This window comes from Apus apus, chromosome 26 (assembly GCF_020740795.1).
Source record: "Apus apus isolate bApuApu2 chromosome 26, bApuApu2.pri.cur, whole genome shotgun sequence".
Classification (NCBI taxonomy): domain Eukaryota; kingdom Metazoa; phylum Chordata; class Aves; order Apodiformes; family Apodidae; genus Apus; species Apus apus.
The window spans coordinates 1002542-1022928 of NC_067307.1; the positions used below are offsets into that span (position 1 = coordinate 1002542).

Here is a 20387-nt window from a genome sequence, read left to right on the forward strand (position 1 = left end):
TCTGCCACAGAAAGGCACTCTGGGATGCAGTGGCTGAAATTTAAACTTCAGTCCAGAGTAAGATTTAAGTTAAAGGCTGTAACAACAAACTGTACCTACAAAAAACACCACAACTCTCTCTAAACAAACTCCACAAGCTTATCAGAAAGTGTTAGGAAACAGTTTAAAATAGAAAATGCTAGTTTCCATACTCTTGATTTTCTGGCAGCAGCTCAAAAAGTTAAGTCATGTTTACTTTCCTTAATGGAAAACCACCACTTGCTCTCCCCCTCATGTCGAGACTAATCAGGCTTTAAGTGCTGCAAGCAGAGGTTTGGCTGAGTCAGATGCACTTGGCCAGGCTGACAGACAGCTCAGGACACACAGACTGACCTAACAAAATAGAAATTAATTTAGCTTTTTCTTTTTCATGTGGAACCCGGATGCAGCACAACGTTTTTCCGGAAGTATCTGAAGGTTTTAGCTTTTTTTTTTAAAGTGATGATTGAACTATACAGCATAGTTCAAGAGTCCTAGTGTTTTATTTTCAAGACTCAAAACACAAAGGAGTGTTCCTATATAACCACATACAAGGCAAAGACCCTACAAACACTTGCACAGAATCAAGATCTCATTTTTAGGTAGTTTTTAGATATATGCACAAACACACACAAACGTATAAAGAGCATTTTTATATAGAACTCTTGCTTAAAACACAAAATTAAAAGTAAATTCTCATGTTTTCCTATGTATACAGTTAAGTTTGAAAACAGAGTCTCAGCAGAACTCACCTGTGTTCATCTCATGTGAACAGCTAACTTAGCTAAATCTCTAGGTGTACTGTAGTTAAGGTAGAAGGTAACTTCCCCAGAGTGTAACATGAAACACACTCCTTGGTGCTGGTCACAAAGGAAGGCCAGACACTGGGAAGCTCACTTGTCTAGCTACATTGCCTGTAGTGGAACAGGTAAGTAATATCACCATCCTGCTCTAAATTAAGTATGCAAATAAATCCCTTCTCTTCAGTCTTTACTTCAGCACTCTTGTACTATAATGAAAACAAACTTAAACACAGTCCTCAAACTCCATCAACATGTGACACAGGCCAGAATAATCCTGGTGCAAATATACTGATGCTTTATGCAATATTATCTTGGATTTATTCCTTTATTCTTTTGCAAAACATTGCATTACAACTACAAAAGTCTTATGATTTTTTTTTTCCTGCAACACCTACTAAATAAATGTGTTTATCTCAGTTGGCTGCAGAGAAACAATCCACTCAAAACCCCCACAACCCTGCCCTCCAAAGCAGTAGGAATTCAAAACTTCAAGCCAGAGTTTCACTGTAAATCCCAGACACCTCAACTTTCTGAAAGCAGGATTTATAATTTGATTTATCTTATTTCTCAGAAAAAAGAAAAGAATCAACCTGATTTTCAGAGTTCTAGATTTTTACATTAAAAACATGGAAAAGAATCACTAGGTAACTAAAATGGGCTGTAACAGTATCAGAACAATAACATTTCACACATAAAATTAACAACTCTTTACATGATACTCCAAGAAATAACCAGTGCTCTTGAACCAAGAAGATGGAGGCAGATTAACAACTAGGGTTTACATCCCTTATTCTTTAATCTGCAAATTTAACAGAATGAGGAAACAGAAGAGAAATGAAAGTAGTACAACAGAGTTGACCAATTATACAAAATCTCATCCATTCTACTTTACATTCCATATGCCACTGCATTATTTTGCTTTAAAAGTTTTCCTTGACAAGGTGCTGGAGGACTTGGCACAGGTATACACTGCTGACCATGGAAAGATTTTTGTTAAGTGCTTCAGGAAAAGAAGCGGATGATCCCGAGCCACTAAAAAACCAAAACAAGCAACAAACAACCAAACCCCAAGCAAACTTCCAAAAAACTTTTCCAGTCTATAAACAGCAGCTTCAGTGTTTATAGAATCCAGAACACAATATTTTCATAAAACATTACACAAAGTATAATTCTTTTCTTATTCTTATAAAAAAAAGAGGCGCAACACGAAGTAATTTCAGACAAGCAGTTTTGTGAGAGCTTTAATGGCACAAAATGTTTATAAGCTACAACTTATACATGTAAACTGTATATAATGTTACAAAGTGCTAACTAATTTACGAAGAATGCATAATCCCTTTGGCTCAGTTAACTCCAATATTTCAACAAATGTCAATTAAAAAATTTTTAATTTCTAGCAAACTTCAGCTTTCACTTTTTAAAACAGTAAGTAAAATGCATTTGCTGCAGTTCAGTTATCCTGCTGCATTTTTAATGTGCGAGTTTATGCAGTGTTTTTTTTTCTTGATCCTATTTACAAATATTCTAGGCCAGTTTTTCACTGAATGTAAGAAAAATGAAGCCTGCATTTTATTTTATATTTTTTTCCAAAACTGTAAACAGGTATAAAGCTTTTTAAACAACATTTATCTTAACAAAACTTCAACTATCAATAGTTGAAACCCCTTTTCAAATTGTACAACAATCTGTTTCTGTCCATTGTAAAACTAAAAGTTGTAGACCTTCCTCCAAAGCTCCAAAGTAGGGTATCAATAAATACTGCATTGTATCAAAGCAAGTGTTACAGTGATCATGTATCCATTCCTCATCTGTAGTTTTCACAATTTTTACTTCATGGCTCCTTCAAACATTATAAGCTGTGTTGATACTCTAGCCACAAGCTTGCAATATTATTTATCAGATATTCTGAGGAAGAATTACCTTTTAATTAAGAAAGGGGTAATTATTTTCTTTTTTGAAAAAAGTACTCCCTACGTAGTAAAAACCTATTTTTTCCACTATTCCAATTTCCGTAAAAAACAAGGTGCTGTAATTAAAACTGAAAGTGTTTCAGCCTTTCCCCTGTCCCCTCAGTTTTTAGGTCTGTAAAATGATGTACTTGATACTATCTAAACACCCTTCACCACTTCCCCCTTCCCTCCCCCACCTTTGGGTGAAACCCAATACCCACACTTGAAACAAATACGCAGTTGTTGGCAACTCAAGTGCCACTAGGATTCACAACTAAAAGGAAAAAAAAGCAGGTGTTTTCAACAGAATTTTTTTTTGTTGGACTGCCCTTTCACCCTGTAAGCATTCTCTAACAGCATCCAGAAGTAGAGAATAAAAATAAATAGTTGAGCAGTGGATTTATACTTAACTTCTTTTACTTCCTGGGAGCTAAGTTAATTTCTTTTAACTTAAACCTCAGTTGGGATTTAGCTTCTATGCATCAACTGTTTCAAGCGACCATTGCTATATCAAATAATCCATTTTATGAAGTCTGATGCAAGCAAACAATTATAGGTAGCTGTTCTCTTCACTGGCTGACTATATTTTCTTACCATTTTCTACAAGTCAGCCTACTAAAGTTTTTATTTAAATGCTATTTTTGCTAGTCTTAAAATTAGCATTGGTTCCCTAAATACTTAGTATTAAAGTCTATATCATATTTTTTTATATATTCATATATATATAAAAGAGTGTTCTATCCTTCAGTCATGCTACATGTTCTGAAATCCAATAAAATCTAAATAAGGACATGAGTGCCCCAATGCTTTGTAACAATTTGGTACTAAAGCTTCACATTTTGAAAAGAAGTGTCACTGAAGGAGGACAAAGTTAAATGTTCCCTAAGATAAAAGTTCAACAACATTAGTAAGAAGTTTATCTAACATGAGACATCACAAGTGACTTTCAGATTCCATGTATCCCCAAAGGAGATTGTACAGTAAACAATGAGAGATAGGAACATTGAAAACTCATTTGCATTAAGACATTTCAGAGCTTTACAACTCCTGAATCTCTACACACCTGCAAGATTGTCTCCCCTTCAAGATAAGTCAAACACTTTACCTTCTGAAACTGCCATAGTATCATCATTGTAAATGGTTCCACAACAAACAGAATCATACATTTTTATACAGAGCCTAACTACACCTACAGCTGTTGGGGTTTTTTCCTTAATTTAAAACTACTTTTAAAAGGAAAATTTAACATTTAAAATTTTCCCTTAAGGAAACAGGAAGGAAAACAAAAGCTTCTTCACATGCAAACAATGCAATTTCTTCTAATATTTTCTAGGCATCGGACAGGTTTTCCTACAAGGAATAAGGAGCTGAGTTCATAGAAAAGACAAGATTACAACAACTACCTAATATTAAAATATGCTGATGGATTTAGTTATCCTACTTTAAAATTTATGCAGTCTTTGCCTCCTGCAAATCAAATGATGTTAGCCAAAACAAGGGGCCAAGTAAATTCCCCCAAAAGCTGATTTAAACTGTTTTTATTGCCAGCAATTTCTTAGTTTATTTCACAACCAGCTTGTTTTTCAAAAGCAGAATTCATTTTCACTCCAATCAATAATTTTCTTCCAAAGAGACTGTTAATTTTATCACCATAACACAGTCAACAATTATACCATGCACAACTGCAATTGAAGTCAGGTTGCACTAAGGAGGCAACAGCATCACTGATAAAATTAAAACTTGCTGGTGGCATTTTGCATTGAGAGAAGCCCTTGCAACATATAGACAGTTGTAAACTCCGTTCAGCAACTCTGACGTGTCTTGCAGGCCAAGAGGCAGGGGAGTGGGAGGAGAGAGGGAAAGAATGTGGATAGCGAAACACCTCAACAGAGTTCCAACACAATACTGAATTCCAGAGTTATCAAAAACCTGGATATGTAAGGAAAGGGAGAAGTCAAGGTCATGCTTTAAATGGTCTCAAGTCAAATGTACTAAATGAGACAGTAACACCTTCACAGGTCACGTGGATTTCCAGGTTTTGCACTCCGTCTTTCAGTAAGTGCTGGCTGAAGGTGTGGTCAGTCGTTTTCCAATGTAGATGCTGAAATAAAAAGTATAAGGCATAGGAGCATATCGTATTTCACAGAAATACTTCCTGTTTTCCAAACTGTCCTCACACACTCAGCTATTCTTTCTTCCAAGGACTTACATAAAATTACTTAAGAGTGAAAATTTCAGATGAGCCTAGAAGGACCAATACTATCCATGTTCAGTACAAGTGACTTCTTACAGTCCCAAGCTCATTTGGAAACCCCAGCCCAAAAGCTTTTGTGTTGTTTGTTAGAATATCTGACACAGGGGCTCTTGAGCAGGCAAACAACACTCCCAGATTATTGCAGCAAAACACAAAGTGCTGCCTATAAAAGGAGGGGCTGTGCTTTCAAACACTGAGGCTCTACGCAAACGCTGACCTCTAACAAACAAATCCAGGCAAGATTTAATTGGTTGCAGAAATACATGGTTTTGCTACAGTACAAACATCTCACAATACATCCTCATATGTACTATCCTCCTAACTTACTTGACAGTTGACAAGAATCTGAAGAGACACTTGAACTACACCCCCAGCAGCAAATACAAAGCTAAATAAAAACATATTTTGAGTACTTGTCTTTGCCCCCAGCACAGAAGAACTTAAGATGGATAAAGATAAGGTAAAGACTTAAGCAAGCTCAGGGATTATGTTGGATTATACAGACAACACAAACATTGCTAAGCAGAGTGTAGCTGATCTTGCAGGACACATCCCAGTATTTCATGCATCTTTCCTTAAGTATTCAAACCTTGACTTGCAGTAATATAACACAACTGCAGCATTAGATGTTGAAAATTACAGAGTAGGTGCCATACACAGAGACCTTCTGTATCGTTATTTGTACAGTGTATTTCTTGGAATGGCTAGAAAAAGTTACAGCAGTTTTCCACCTATTCCATTCTTCCTTTCCCTACAGTATAACCTGAAGCATTTAAGTAGAAGGTGTGGATAATCAAACTGCACGTTATAATTGCAAAGAGTATTTGCAAATTTGTTATTTCATTTTCAATATAATAAACTTGATCTATTCTAGAAATAAAATCTACTAATGGCTGCAAAGTTTTAATTGCTGCAGAGTTTCCCTGCATTTCAAAAAGTGCATCAAGTCTACCTTGAACAAGGTACAACAATACTCTGTTTATTCTACATAAAGCCCTTTTCATCAAGTACCTGACATACAAGTAAAGTGGAAAAGCAAAGCCAGATGCAAAAGTTGAAGTGAGAATTAGGTTAATACTTACCCTAGTCCCAAAGCCAAAACATGAGATATGAACAGAGATGGAATGAAAACCTTAAGAAATTCTGCAGAGAAAATGCCACCTTTTTTCATTGCTCCACTTTTTCTCATACTTAAAGACACTGAACGTTTAGGATGTCTGAAATGAAATTCCCTGGAAGAAGAGGGGGAGGGAAGAAAAATTCAACAAATTTTTTTTTTGTTTCTTTCCTTTGTTGTTGTTTTTTTTTTTTTGCACACAAATGCACAGATCTCTGTAGGAACATTTTTTTTTTTTACAAGTACAGAGAACTAGAAATCAAAGCAAGAGATCTCTTACACAGAGTAAGGAAACAAAGAGAATAATAGGAGGTATTGTGGAGAGACCACTTACACAGACAGTATAGAGACAAAGGGAGCAGGAGCTGAAGAGAGAGGTAGGTCCGAGAGAGGGAATTTCAGGATGTGATTTGTTAGCAAGAGCCTCATTTTTTGTTCCAAACAGAGATACAGAAGTCTGCCAGATTTAGACAGCATCCTCTATTTTAATAAAAATGCTTTGTATTCAAGGATCTCAACGTTTCCCCTTCCGTGGATGAACATTACATATTTTACATAGAAAGAAAAAAAGGTACAAAGAATTTAAGAGACTTGCTCAACACTATGCCATTCAATAAGCCAAAACTAAATCCCATGAATCCCAGCTCCAAGTACCCAGCTCTCCCAAATAATTACAGTTTTGTCAAGAAACCTTATAATCAGCTTGCTGTGGATTTATCTTACTTTCAATAACAAGGTAATTCTGTTGCTATTAAGATCTTCATATTTCTTTTTTTTTTTTTTTTTTTTTACTTTTTGTAGCCTCCCCAAAGAGAAAACTTTATTTTTCTAAGATGATCTTATTTGGAGAGGCAGAATAATTTCAAGCAATTGTGATTCAAGCTGCTTCACTCCTTCATGTAAAAGAATATTCATTAAAATAAAACCAGTTTCACTTACTTGGGAGGAATGTTTTCAGGCCTACTTGACCAGTCTGACACCCAGTCAGCACTTCTCTTCAGAACTTCCAACTCTTTCTCTCCTTCTACTGCTTCTTCTTCAGACTGAAAATATACATGGGACAAGCCTTGTAACACTCAATTAGCTCCTCACGGTGTTAAACTGAGAGTGACAACAGTGGTAAAAAGATAAGCACCAAATGGTGGCACCTGATAAACAAGCCAATGTTCTTGGACTACAGACTATTTCAAACAGATTTTACTATGCTATCAGAAGAACCTGAAGAAGTCAGTATACCACAAATTTTATTACTATGTCCAGAACTTCCACATCATTAATTGTTTGTTTGGGTCTGTTTTTAAAACCTATCAAAAAAAAAGGAGTTTTTTAACACAAAATGTAATAAAGCAGCAGTATGCAACAAATATTAAGTGAAGTTTTTACAAATGGCAAAAACTTTAAATGATGGAATCCAATTTAAAGCATTCAGAACCTGTACACCAGATAAAAAGGTTTCAAAACCACTATTTTGACCTTTTTAAGGTGTTATTAGTCATTTAAAATTTATATTACTTGGAATTAGTGAGTCCTAGATGCAGCAGGAAAAGGCAAGCACTCACTACAATTGTCTTGATCCAGAGATATTATATCATGAGATGCAAATGTTACTACACAGGAAAAAAAAAACCACCAGAAAGACTAATGAACATAATGGGCTTTGGTACAAACTCCTCCTTAGTATTGAAACAATTTCCTGAGTGACCCTTAGTAAAATAAGCACTTACAACATTACAGTGGGAACCCTGCCAAAAGCAGAACTGATCAAATATGACAGTGACAAAAGTGAGATGGCAGATCTAAGCCACAACTTCATTCAGCTGGTTCTGGCTCTGTAGGGCAGAAGCACAGCAAGCCTACTGTTCAGTCAGGTCTTTGACAAAATTAAATGCAAGGTTTCATGCTTCCAGGAATGCTTTTTATTTGTACTGCTGAAGACAGCAAATTCTATTAAATGATCAAACTAAGAGTTCAGCATTAGCCTCCTCTCAGTTTGTGTTATGGAGATTACTCATTATCATGTGAGCTGACAATGTGCAGAGCAATAAAGTGAACACCATGAAATCTTGTGCAGAAATACAAACATTTAATAAACAAAACAGGTTTGACACACACAGCTGAAGCAGGGTGTTAAAACAGTAATATGACTGCCACTCAAGAGGGCATGTCTCAGCTTTAGATATGAGGCCTCATTTTTCCCCTCACTCCAAAGGTATTAACCTCTACAAGTCCAATTTCAATTAATACAGAATCTAAGCCTAAGATAAGAGTAAAAACCATCAAGAACAAAGTATGAGACAAGTTAACAGCCTTAGCAAAATGACAAAGGGACACCTCCAAATTCTGAATAAATACGGTTTATATAATTAATTTGTTTGTATTGCAGGTAACAGTCAAGTTCAGGGCCTCAGAACAAAAGAAAATGCTAGAAAGCAAGTTCTATGCAATTTTGGCAGGTAAAATACTTAACATTTTAGACTATTTTACATGACAGAGGTTGCTCTACACCTCAAGTACTCCCAGTATTCACAAATACCTGATCTATACAAAATTTCCAAAACTTTACAGTATACTTTTAAAAAAGTTAGTCTCTTAAAGGTTAATGAAGAAAATACCTGAGAACTACTGTCTTTACTTGTGTGCATTTCCACATCAAAAGTTATCTGTCCATCTTCTTGAGGTGAAGGGCTAAAGAGAAAGGGATTTCATGATGTCATTTTGTCATACTACATTGTGACCTAAAGAATCAGTAGTGTTAACAGCATCTCAGCTGAATCATTCCCACATGCACTTCTACACACTATTCAGATGAGTTAGTCTACACTACAGATCACAAATATCAGCACCAGAAAGTTTTCCAAAACCCCTCATCTTTTCAATTTTTTTCCCTTTTATAATGCTACCTTTCATGACAGGTTTGACCATCCTTCCACTGAAGCAAAGGAAGCATTGCCCAAAACTTCCACTGCTACAGAAAAGATGTAGATCTCATCCTTCTTTTAGATAGTATTTAATAATAATTGTGAATTACACCTCTTTTTGTATCATTACAAGCGGAAACATCACACACCACAACACTTTTTAATGCTTGGCAAGAACTCATATTCCTGTTGTTAGCCTCACTTTGAACATTTAAAATTTGGTAATCTACTCAAGAAATTAATCAACTATTGCACCTCAATCAAGGAAACACTAGAGAATCTAAGTCAGAAACAATACAAAATACTGTGTGATGCATCAGTATAGATGCCTCTCATTAAAACTCCACAGGCATCTTTTAACCTGACACAGGCTTTCATGAAAAAAGTGTATTTCAGAAACATCCAAAAAGAACCCAAAACACCACACTTAAAGAGCAACATGCTGTTTAGAACTTTTAGAAAAGAATGCATAATATCAAAGTATTTCCTCTTTTTTGTACGTTACTTCAACTGCCAAAAAGGGAAAGGAATGACCAAAAAGCTACCAAGTGAAAAATTAAGTTGGGGAAAAAAAAAAAAAAAGGAAAATAGTCTTCATTCATACGTGGGTAATGATTGAAAAAATCCTATCCTAGTAAAAGAAAAAAAAATACCTATACAATCACAATCTAGAAAACATTCCTGGTAGGACTGAAAAGAACAACTGACAGCTAGTCTCTTAGCAACACAGATGTAAAATTTTATTTTCCATAAATGTAAACAATCGATCTGAAATGCTCATATGGATTCTTCCAAACAGTCTACTACATTCAATAATTAAATCAGGCCTCAATAATTCTAAATAGCTTTTATATCTGATCAACCACTCTATATAAGCTACACAGTAGGCCTGACAGTTAAGACAGCATTCATCCAGTGAAAGGAGGCACGAGCAGCTAAAATTTGTGCATAGAAAAATAGCTCAAGGATTTTCAAAACTGCCCCAAAACTTTCCAGAAAAAAGGTATAATAAGAATAAGAATAGCATAATTCTCATATGTGCCTCAAAAGACTATATTCTTGGGTAAGAAATATTTTGCCTTAATAGGAAAAAAAGAGGAATACTGAAAGTAAGGAGCACGAATTCTGATAATCTTTTTTTCTGCTAAGCCCACTAATATATTTTATTATGCTTGACAAAAGATAAAGCACATGTATTTAACACTGTAACAAATGCACCAGTAAAATCAGTTTTTTTTTATACCATATGTGATTTATGACAAGGTGAAGTTTAACTGCAGTATTGATGTAACCTTCCCACTCCTGGATTCCTTAGTTTTCTGTACAACAATGTATTTTTCAAGTTAGATGTCTTACTGGAAAGCCAGTTATCATGAGCCAGCAAGTACTCCAAATACTGGAGCATGACAAACTGAAGCCTGAGAACAAGCTTTACCCCTCCATTAATAGCTACAGGATAAAAACTGCAATAAGCTGCACAAAGGACTCCAAACATCTCTTTACCTGTCACAGTGGGAACTACCTCTTGAACTGCTCTGTCCCGACTCATGCTGGGCGTCCAGGAGAATTTTTTCCATGTCTCCATTGTGGATGGAGGATGATGAGGGGACATGTTCCAGGCCTCCATTCTTCCCATTGCCGTTATCGTTGCTGTTGCCGTTGCCGTTCATCTGTAACTCCACCCAGGAACCTGTCAGGCCAGACAGACGTCACCTCATTAACAGCAGCAGAACTAAAACCCATCTTAAGGTTATCAATTACACACAGAAAAAAAAACATTAACATGGTGAATTCAGATAACATACACTGCTGCTGGGAAAAAGCTCACAAACATGTGCTAAAGAGTGACATCTTCCTTCCTCTTTCATCAACAAAAACACCTCTGGAAAGTTCTGTTTTGGTGCTACCTTCCTCCAGAGCTGGCCAACTAAAATGTCCCCTCTCTCCTCAACTATTAATACTTTAATAGGCCACATTTCTCTCTGCAGTTTGAAACTTCAATTATCTGTGTATTGCTCAATTACATTAGTCAGCCTGCTTCCTTGTTCTACTTCTACATTCCTTTTTGGCACAAAATTTTCATCCTCTAGCCCCCTTCTATACAATTCCCCATCTGCAATTGTATATTCTTCTTCCCTCCAATTCCAAAGGCCTTGAATCAAACCCTGATTTTTACATACACCAGGCAGACTGTTATTCTCAGGCCTCATTGGACTTTCTTTTCCCTGGCCCTCTAACAAACACCTCCCATTCAATGCCATCTGCCACCTCTCCTGCCTTACCATAACCTTAATAAACGGGTCATGCCACAGTTCAAACCATCAGAACCTTGAGGGGAAGCCTTATGTCCCCTCACACAGCTGAAGTACCATGCTCACATTCATTTCACTGCAATTAGATTAAAAGGTTTCACTAATAATAAGCAAAAATAATTTTATTTTTAAATTATAGCTATGGAATATCTATGTGAGCACTGAGATTTGACAAAAAATCAAGTGTGTATCATGAACAATCAAAACATCTGCTAAAAAGCCCATATATTCTGTAGTTAGGATGAGGATTTTTATTTTTAAATATCTTCACCCATATTAACTAAAAAAACCCACAATATTTAACAGTATATTTATTAGTGACATGTTCCAATCCATAAGTTTTGGGAATATTCTTAATTCATAAACATACCATTTTATGTCCTGAGGAGTAAAGATAGAACAGACTTCTCATGTTCCATCTGTTTCAAATATTTAAATTCATTCCCTGTCCATTTGCAATTCAAACCTGCTCGTTAAGATATATAACAATAATCATTTGACCTTACAGCAATTTATTAGCTGTGATTATGAGAGGAATGATCTCCAATTTCTCAAAAGCACAGTTTTCAATGTAACATTACTGCCCATTATTGATCAAATAATGATTCCACATGTGTGTATGTCATCACAACTCCCATGTCATTTAATTTATGCCACCTGAAGGTAAGTGCTTTCAGGTTTTTTGTGTTTGGTTAATTTTTTATTTTTTAAAGTTTTGACAACTTCACCACTGAGGTAAAAATAGTCAAAAAGAAAAAGAGAAAGCCCCAAGATACTAATGCAACAGGTGAAACTACTTTTTAAACACTATTTGTACAGGTTCTAAACTTTATCACTGATTTCTTGACTTCTGAAATGCACCTTAGAGTGCCTGCACTTACTACTATAGCAAAGTAATACAGATGGGGATGTATGTCACAATGAGTTCACCTACTTTCAACTTGGTTTCGTGAGGCTGAAGCAGTTTATCCTTAGTACCAATTAATGACTTAGCCATTATCCTGACGACCATGGAAGCATCACACTCATTCAAGCCCTGGTGGTTTAGAGTCGGATTTCCCCAAGCTGTATTCCCCAACAGGGAATTCAGGGTGTGCACAGAGCTCTTGTGCACTACCACACTATGTACACCAACTCTATACTACAAACTGGGCTTTTCAGAAAACAAAGTGTTAACTGGGAAAAGGCAGCCCTTGCTCAGACTAGTCAGCATGAGACAGAGAACATATTATTTCAGATTTATAATGATTGCTGGTGTCTAAATTTCAAACCCAAAATGCCACATTGTAAGAACTACATCAGGAAGGTAGACTTGCCTTGTAGCAACACCTTTACAGCAAGAGGCCACGTCTGCAGAAAAGCACGTGGCAAATGCAGTTAGAAGATAGATAGGTCAGAAAGCTCTAAGTTCCCCAAGAACCATATTGGAGTAGAGAGCATCTATTGGGAGAATTATAGTGCTCAGGATCTGCAAAGACATCTATTATTAAAATAAAAAAATCAGCAGTGACAAACTGTGGAAAAAACAGAAGACAAACATCTTCCTCTGACACCAAGCACCAGCAGAGAAAAGCTAAACACACCTACACAGAACTTAGTATTATGTACAATTAAAATCTTTATTAACATTTATCCCAGACTGATCAAACTTGCTGTTTATCTAAAATGCATTGTGGCCATTCTGGGAAGAACACTCCAATTAAGCTGTGAGTAAAGAGTGCCAACAAGCCCAGCAGTAGTTTACATGACAAGCAGCACGTTCTCCATCTGACCTCACTTTTAATGAGTCAAAATGCATTCAAGGAAGCATAATCTGACATCAAGCTAAAACATGCTGCATACTCCCACTAGCAGTCACAACCGGTTTGGGAGAGAGAGCCAGAGAGCCCTAATAGTTTCAACGACTCTGATCAGAGGGACATAATTCTCTGCTTTTTTTAGAAAAATGCACAAGAATATATTTGAGAATAAACCGACTTTAATTACATGTTTTTTCCATAACAACAGTAGCTAAGTGTGTGGAGGAAGAGGGGGTCTCATGTTGTTTATTCAGTCAGTTGTGTCACTTGCGTGTAGGGAGACCCTGCACCCAGAGACCAGAGAAATATATACGTTATATACACATATACACTTCATATATCTAAAAACACCCCAGACTAGTAGCTCACAAGACATTCGAGCTGTGGCCAACTTGAATAAACTAAGAAATGTGATGAAGTACACCATTAAACAAAAAAAATATGATATATATATACACCAAAAAAAAGAAAGGAGAAAAGAAAGCTGTTCAAGTTCCCATAGTGGTAATTATTAAGCTGATTTTCCATGACAGAGCTAGAAGGATTCCTGACCAAGGTGGGATTTCTTCATTTTGTCAATATGTAACAGAACTTTATAATAATTAAAATGCAGGAAGCATCTAGAATTCACAGAGCAAACAAGCCCTTTTTTTTTTTTTTTAATTTGGTGAACCTGACCAAGCACAGGTTCAGTTCTCAGTGTTATTCCCAGGTCTATCTGACCTTCGATTCAAGTGCTAAGGGATCTTTGAATGAAAGGCCCTAAACATGCACAAATGACATACAGAACAAAATGAGTAAGTGTCAAAGCTCATTAGCCTGAAAAGGTTCACTGATAAAGCTTATATAATGGCAGAAAATGTACCTATAACACCAAAGCATTGTGGAGTGGCTGAACATCTGAAAGCAGCACTAAGCCCCCATGGAGCTGATTGGTTGCATTTGTTTTGTTCACGGAGCACCGACTATAAACATTTCCTCTCATACCTTGTGCTCACCACCTTCAGTAATCACATTGATTTTGCTAAGCCTCTACGTGCTGATCCAGCAGCAAGATCTACGTGGGCAGATCCAGCACAGGCTTACCGAGCACTCATTTCTTGTTGCTTCTATCTTACAGAAGATTAACACGTCTCACAGAGTAAGTTAACTTACTATCAGGAAACAAAACGAAAATAATAAAATTCGTTAGTACTTTAGATTGCAATTTCTAAAGTAAGCACTGAGTTTTAGGCACTAGGCATGCCACAACTTTAAGACAGCATAATTGTTATTTAAGTAGGCTAACAGCCCTGAATAATTTGCTAAAATATTTATTTGCCTCAAGTGAACATTACTGTAAACTGCCATCGTTATCACAAGATGTAGTGTTACCATAAGACAATAGCAGCGTTATGAAATGGGTATAGTTTATTCTTCTTTAATACAATTCCCATTGAATTACTGGACATTAACCAACCACTATATTTTGTTGTCAGTTTAACTTCATTGTAAACCACGAAGGCAACAGTTAATCATTAATGCAATTTATTCACCTCTCCACCTGCAGCACCCTTAATAAGTCCGAACAAATGAAAGGACACACTGAGGTACTTGTTTAAAACCAGGGAAAAGCATCTGCCAAGCAAGTACGAGAGCCTGCATAAAAACCACCGATGTGCCTTACTAGGGTTATCCTAGGAACAAAAGGATGCAGCAGAGCAGCTGACACAGATGCCGGATATAGAGGAAAATAGCTCACGTCAGTGGTATTGAATCAGCCACTGAATAAACTCATTCCCACAGTCACGCTCCTCCCCCTACCCTGCTGTATCCCCATCTTAGCTGTGCACACCAGCCACCGAATCAACTCAGTTTAACCAAGAAACAAACCTGCTCCTGGCCTCGCAGCGAGCCCCGCCGCCTCAGCGCTCCCTGAGGAGCAGCCCGGCCCTGAGACCCACCGCCCCCGGCTCTCCCCACAGCACCCCGGGGGCTCACCCCGTCTGTCGTGCCCTCCGCTTTCCCAGCCCGACGTGCAGCGGCTCCCGCTGCCCCCCAGGCCCTGCGGACACCCGGGCACCCCGCTTCCCCTCAGGCCTCCCTCACACAACCCCTCAGCGGCCGCGTCCCCCGCCAACCGCGGCCCAGGGAGGAGGGGAAGGGGGTCGCGGCCCTCGCGGCCCTCACAGCCCCCCGACTCCCCCACCCCCCCCCATTTTCGCTCGTCTCCACACGGCCAAGGGCGGCCGCACTCACTGTTGAGGCTCGGGTCCGTGTGCGTCCCCTCAGCCGGCGGGTTGTTGTTGTTGTTGTGCTGCGGCGGCTCCTGAGGGCTGGACATGGCGGCGCAGGAGCCGGAGGCGACTGAGGAGCCGCTGGGGCCGGGACGGCAACAACAACAAACCTGGACTCCGCTCCGGGCCCGCCCGCCCCGCCCCCCCCACCTCCTCCTCCTTCCCTCACTGCGCAGGCGCCAGCACCGCCCTTCCCGCCCTCCGCCGCTGCGCAGGCGCCGCGCGCCCCGGGGCGCGTGCCGGGCACCACGGCCCCCAGCGCGAGGGGGGGGGGGAGAGGGGGGGGCCCGTGAGGCGGGAAGGGCGCGAGGCCCGTGAGGCGGGAAGGGCGAGAGGCCCGTGAGGCGAGCGGGGCCCCCCGGAGCCAGAGCCCCGGGAAGGGCGGGCTGGGGACCCCCCCGACATCCCCGCCGACATCACTCTCCTCTCAGGATCGCGCTCCTTCACCTCAGCGCCTCCAGCCCCGCCGGCCTGTTCCGCTTCCAGAGGAGCAGAGCTGCCTTCCCGCCTCTGTCATCAATCCCTGTCGCAGAACCCATCGAGCCTCCAGTCCAGACGTGTCTCCACACGGGAGATTGCTGCGGATCCTCCTCCCTAAAGCTCAACGGGTGAGGTAACCTGCCAAACCTGCCTGGCACCGTGGTACGAGTCTCTGAAGGCTTGTTTCCCCTCTCATCAGCCCTGCGTTGGCTTCAGATCATTTTAAACCAACGAGTAGTGCCATCAAACATAGTTACAACTCCCTGAAAGAACAAAAGGTTTTTAAGATTAAAAGTAATACCATTCTGAAATTACAGCGGTTAGCAAACCAGCCTCGTGCGTGGCAGTTGTTTTAATTACTGGCAGACAGCTAAGATAATGAAGGCGGCATCTGTGTAACAAAATTGGACTTGGGCTGAGCTGGGATGCAAAAGTGTAGCTATAAAAAGTGAAATTATTAGTGTGCGCAACAGTTTCCTTCCAGTATGAAAATGAGGAGGCAACCTCAGGCTATATATGCTCAGAGTGCTGTACTGAGATGGGACTTACACTGAATTTCCATGGAGGTGACTTTCAAATATAGTGAGATAGAGATGCAAATGTCTACCTGATCCTGCTGGGGTTTCTTCAGTTGTAACCAATTATCTATTCTAAGTAACTCTCACAAAACTATGATATATAGAAAATAAGGTTCTTCTAAATTATTTATTTCAATATAAAAGTCAGTTTTATCTTGAAAATCAAGTAATTTCCTCAAGGCTGAGCTTGTTTTCATAGATACGTGGTATGGAAAAACCTTCACAGGGTTCTGCTTCTGATCTCCTTTTTCACTAACAAAAAGAACCAGCAATACTAACTTCCTCACACATGATGACTTAATTCCCCTTTAGAGCTTGAGAAATCAACTTTACTAACTGCCCTCCATTTGACATCACTTAAACTTTCAAGGATTATTTTCAGGCCTAGCGCCTTTTTGGTGGAACTCCATAACTTAAGTCCCGTCTCACACATACATAGAAGCATTTTGCTTCCCAACAGCACAAAAGGAGCCTTCTATATCATAAACCACTCCCATCAGCAACCACAAGAATATGAATTATGGTTTCTTACGTTACTGTAGGCACAGTAGTTCAGTAACAGTAATTCCATCAGGGAATGAACCACTTGTGTTTGGTTTTCGTTATCTCCCCCTTACACATGCAAAGGAAACATTTGTGTCAGAACTATTTCAAGCTAAAGGAAAGGCCTGTATGTAGAATTGTCCCATGCTAGAATACCAGTTTCAAATTGTTTTAATTTTCTTTTCACCTATCCCATGTGGACGAGTGTCCAAATATTGAAGTGTGGTCATGGAAAATCCACCTTCTGTAATCCCTTTCTTACCAAATTGATTTGCATACACTGTGTGACTGTAACAAACCTCAAATCTTGTGGAAAATCTCTATGTCCCTTGGATATTCCTGTAACAGAATGAGGTACATTAGTAAAAAGAAAGCAGTAATTGAAATAATTGAATACAACTGCTGCTTACAGGTAGAAAGGCTGCAGATATATTCTAGATTGGAATCAGAACGATGAGCTACTTTTGATTTTGAATAGAAAACCTGCCTAGGTTAACACTGTCCTACTGTGCAACCCTGACACTCGCAGACTAACATCATGAGCATTTGTCATTTCCATCATTCAGGAAGCATTTGCCATAATACTTGTGGCATGAATATTTATCAGTGAAGTAGGACTATTAAAATTTCTGAGTCAGAAATAAATTGATCAAGATTATAGAGTGAGTCAATGCAGAGCCAGAAATAGCATTCACAAGTCCTGACTTTCAGCCCTGTGCTCTAACCACTACACACCTTCCTTAAGTCAGCTGAATGATGTAATTAATGTTTGTGAAGTCATTTGAATCCTTGGATGAGAAATGCTATGACAATAGCAAGGTTGGAGGGACAGAAAACCGCTTGTTAATAAAAGAGAAACAATAGCCATAAACTCCTGGGCAAGGCCTTTTGTACTGAAGTGCAATAGAATTGTTTTAGAAACCATTTTAGAAAGTTACACCAAGCCTTTAAGTTGATTGAAATCAAACAAGTAACAAGCCACCCCATTTATCACAAGAGCTGAGCCAAGATAATCCCGCTGCCTTATTCTCATGGCTCCAAGGTGTTCTCAGTGTTTGAAGGAATTTAAGTAAAGAATGATCTAAAAGTCTTAAACATGCTGCAATTACTTTTGCTAACCTGTTGCCAAGAGGGATGCCACCTCAGCATCCAGCAGCAAAGACAAAGGCACAGAGACCTCGGTTGGTTTCCTCATGCTGGAGGTAGTGAGGATGTGTACTAAAAATGCCTTTTTTGTGATTTATTTTTAGCAACAACTGATCAAATACCCAGTCCTTGCAGACGACTTGAGATTCCAAAGATGACTTTGAGGAACAGTAGCAACATCTAACCTGGATCCCTGGAGTTTTTGAAACAGCCACCTCTCCTTGCTGGCGTTTTGCCTCCTAGGGGGGAGCACCAACACAGGATAAACTGTGAGTGCTGTTTTCTTGTCAAAGATAAATAATAGCTAAGTTGTTTGCAAAAACTTCAGATTACTAAAATTCAAGGGTCGATTGTGTAGAGAAATGGAATTTATGCTGTTTCTTAGTCTCTCAGCTGTGTCACCGTAGAAACACTGTTCTTACTCCAGCCACTGCCCTCACTTTCTTCCACCACTCTTTCCTACAAGCCCAAACTGTTCTATACCAGGTTAAGATGTTTGCTAAGAGCAAACACATACACATCATTCAAGCCACCAAGAGTCATTACACAGCAGCCTCCCTTCCAGCACACCTCTCCCCACACTGATACAATACACCAAGCCTTCAATTCACAACAGCTGATTACATGGGAAAGGACAAAAGAAATTATCTCCTTTTGTTTGTGTGTTGTGTACTGGGAGACCACACACCTCTACAGCCTGAGATCAGGACCTGAAGACCAATGCACAGGTAATTACTTCCTAACTATGTTGTGTCTAAATACACCGAATTCCAGAACCACCAAGTACAAAACAAAAAACAAAACCCAACAATATTAGTATCTCATCATCCAGCAGCCCCTCTCCAAGAGGGGGAAAATTACAGGCTTATGCTTTTTCCAAATTAATATGTATTTAAATAATGCTGAAGTAGAAGCTGCAGTCCTGCCTGAACAGAAGGGAAAGCAGGGTGTTGCTGCATATTGTGTTTTAAAGGTAGCAGACACTTGTCAGCAGGAAAATGGTGAAGGAACTTGAGCCACAGAACTTCCACATACCTCAGCATTTTATCAGCCAGATAACCAACTTAATGTTTGTTGGCAATAGTATTCCTGTGGTTTAGACCATGGCTGTAATTTTGCAGATACTAACCCCCAGTAGTAGTTGTTGGCATTTAGGCAGCATCACTGATTTCGAGATTCTTGGGTACAAAACTCCTTTTCTGTATTTCACTGGGCACTGAAAGAGACCACTAGAAGGGAGTGAATGCTTTTCTGAAATTGTGCATGTTGGTGGAAGGCAGAATTACCCCAAGAGCCACCCTGCTTGGCAGGCTGCCTAGGTTAAGACCCAGAAATCACAGCACAGAAGCTAGCAGAATGGGGTACTGTTCAACATGCAGATCAATAAGGGGAAAAATACCTGTAAATAGAGGGGACAGGAAAGACGATAAAAAGCAACCTGACAAAATGTATTCTATGCATACTTTTATTAATAAAATATAAGTTTTACAGCATATGTCAATGGACAGTGTGCTTAGAGAATTATCTAATTGGATAGTATGACACCAAAGTCAGTAGCTGCTTTTGGTGAAGATAAATTAAACCTCAGATGACATGCGAGGGATCACCACCGACAAAACCAAAAATCTTTCCCAAAAACTAGCTGGAAACCCCCTGATTCCATCCCAGCATGCACAGCTGAGGTCCAAGAGGCAGTTTCACTTGAGTGTAGTATTGCTAGGAGGCTGCGCCTTGTTCTGTGTGAACTCTACCTGTTCAGTCCTGTGTAGGCTTCGCATCTTCACTTCCTTTTGTATCTGTGCTAAGCAACTTTTCAGGTATTCAGTGCATCATTCAGGTTATAGATACACACAAGAGCAGCAGTCTCGATACCATGACCCTCAACCTTCCCAAAATAGCAGTCATTAAACCTAGGCCTTTCTTCGCAAAAGGGAGATGAACTGTACCACTCCGATGCAAAGGAAGTGTCTAATTATCTCTTTGCCCTTGTGATAAGACGAAGCATAAACCTTGGCCCTGGTCCTGTAAACACCTATACACATGATTAATGTTACTCAAGTTGTTTCCTTAACTATTAGCAAGTATGATCATTTGAGTAAAATTAGTCACATGCTATGTAAGTAGGAATAGGGCCTACTAGTTCATTCACCCATTGGAAAACAGTTGCTGTCCCTGGGGCAGTAAAATTTTTTTT

At 39.1% G+C, this 20387-nt stretch overlaps 1 protein-coding gene across 2 annotated transcripts; it reads right to left on the bottom strand.

Annotated features, from left to right (window-relative positions):
* Positions 1 to 1593: 1593 nt before the first annotated feature.
* On the bottom strand, positions 1594 to 15591 carry BNIP3L (BCL2 interacting protein 3 like). 2 transcript variants are annotated; one of them, XM_051640873.1, is made up of 6 exons: positions 15409 to 15591; positions 10563 to 10749; positions 8754 to 8826; positions 7081 to 7184; positions 6107 to 6256; positions 1594 to 4871 (listed from the first exon to the last, which is right to left on the bottom strand). In XM_051640873.1, exons 1-6 carry the CDS (start codon positions 15491 to 15493, stop codon positions 4823 to 4825), a joined length of 648 nt encoding a protein of 215 aa, XP_051496833.1. In that variant the 5' UTR covers positions 15494 to 15591; the 3' UTR covers positions 1594 to 4822. The 2 variants fall into 2 exon arrangements, with proteins under 2 accessions (XP_051496833.1, XP_051496834.1); XM_051640874.1 differs by lacking the exon at positions 15409 to 15591 and adding an exon at positions 12688 to 12816 and having other exon boundaries at positions 2036 to 4871.
* Between the last annotated feature and the right edge of the window lie 4796 nt (positions 15592 to 20387).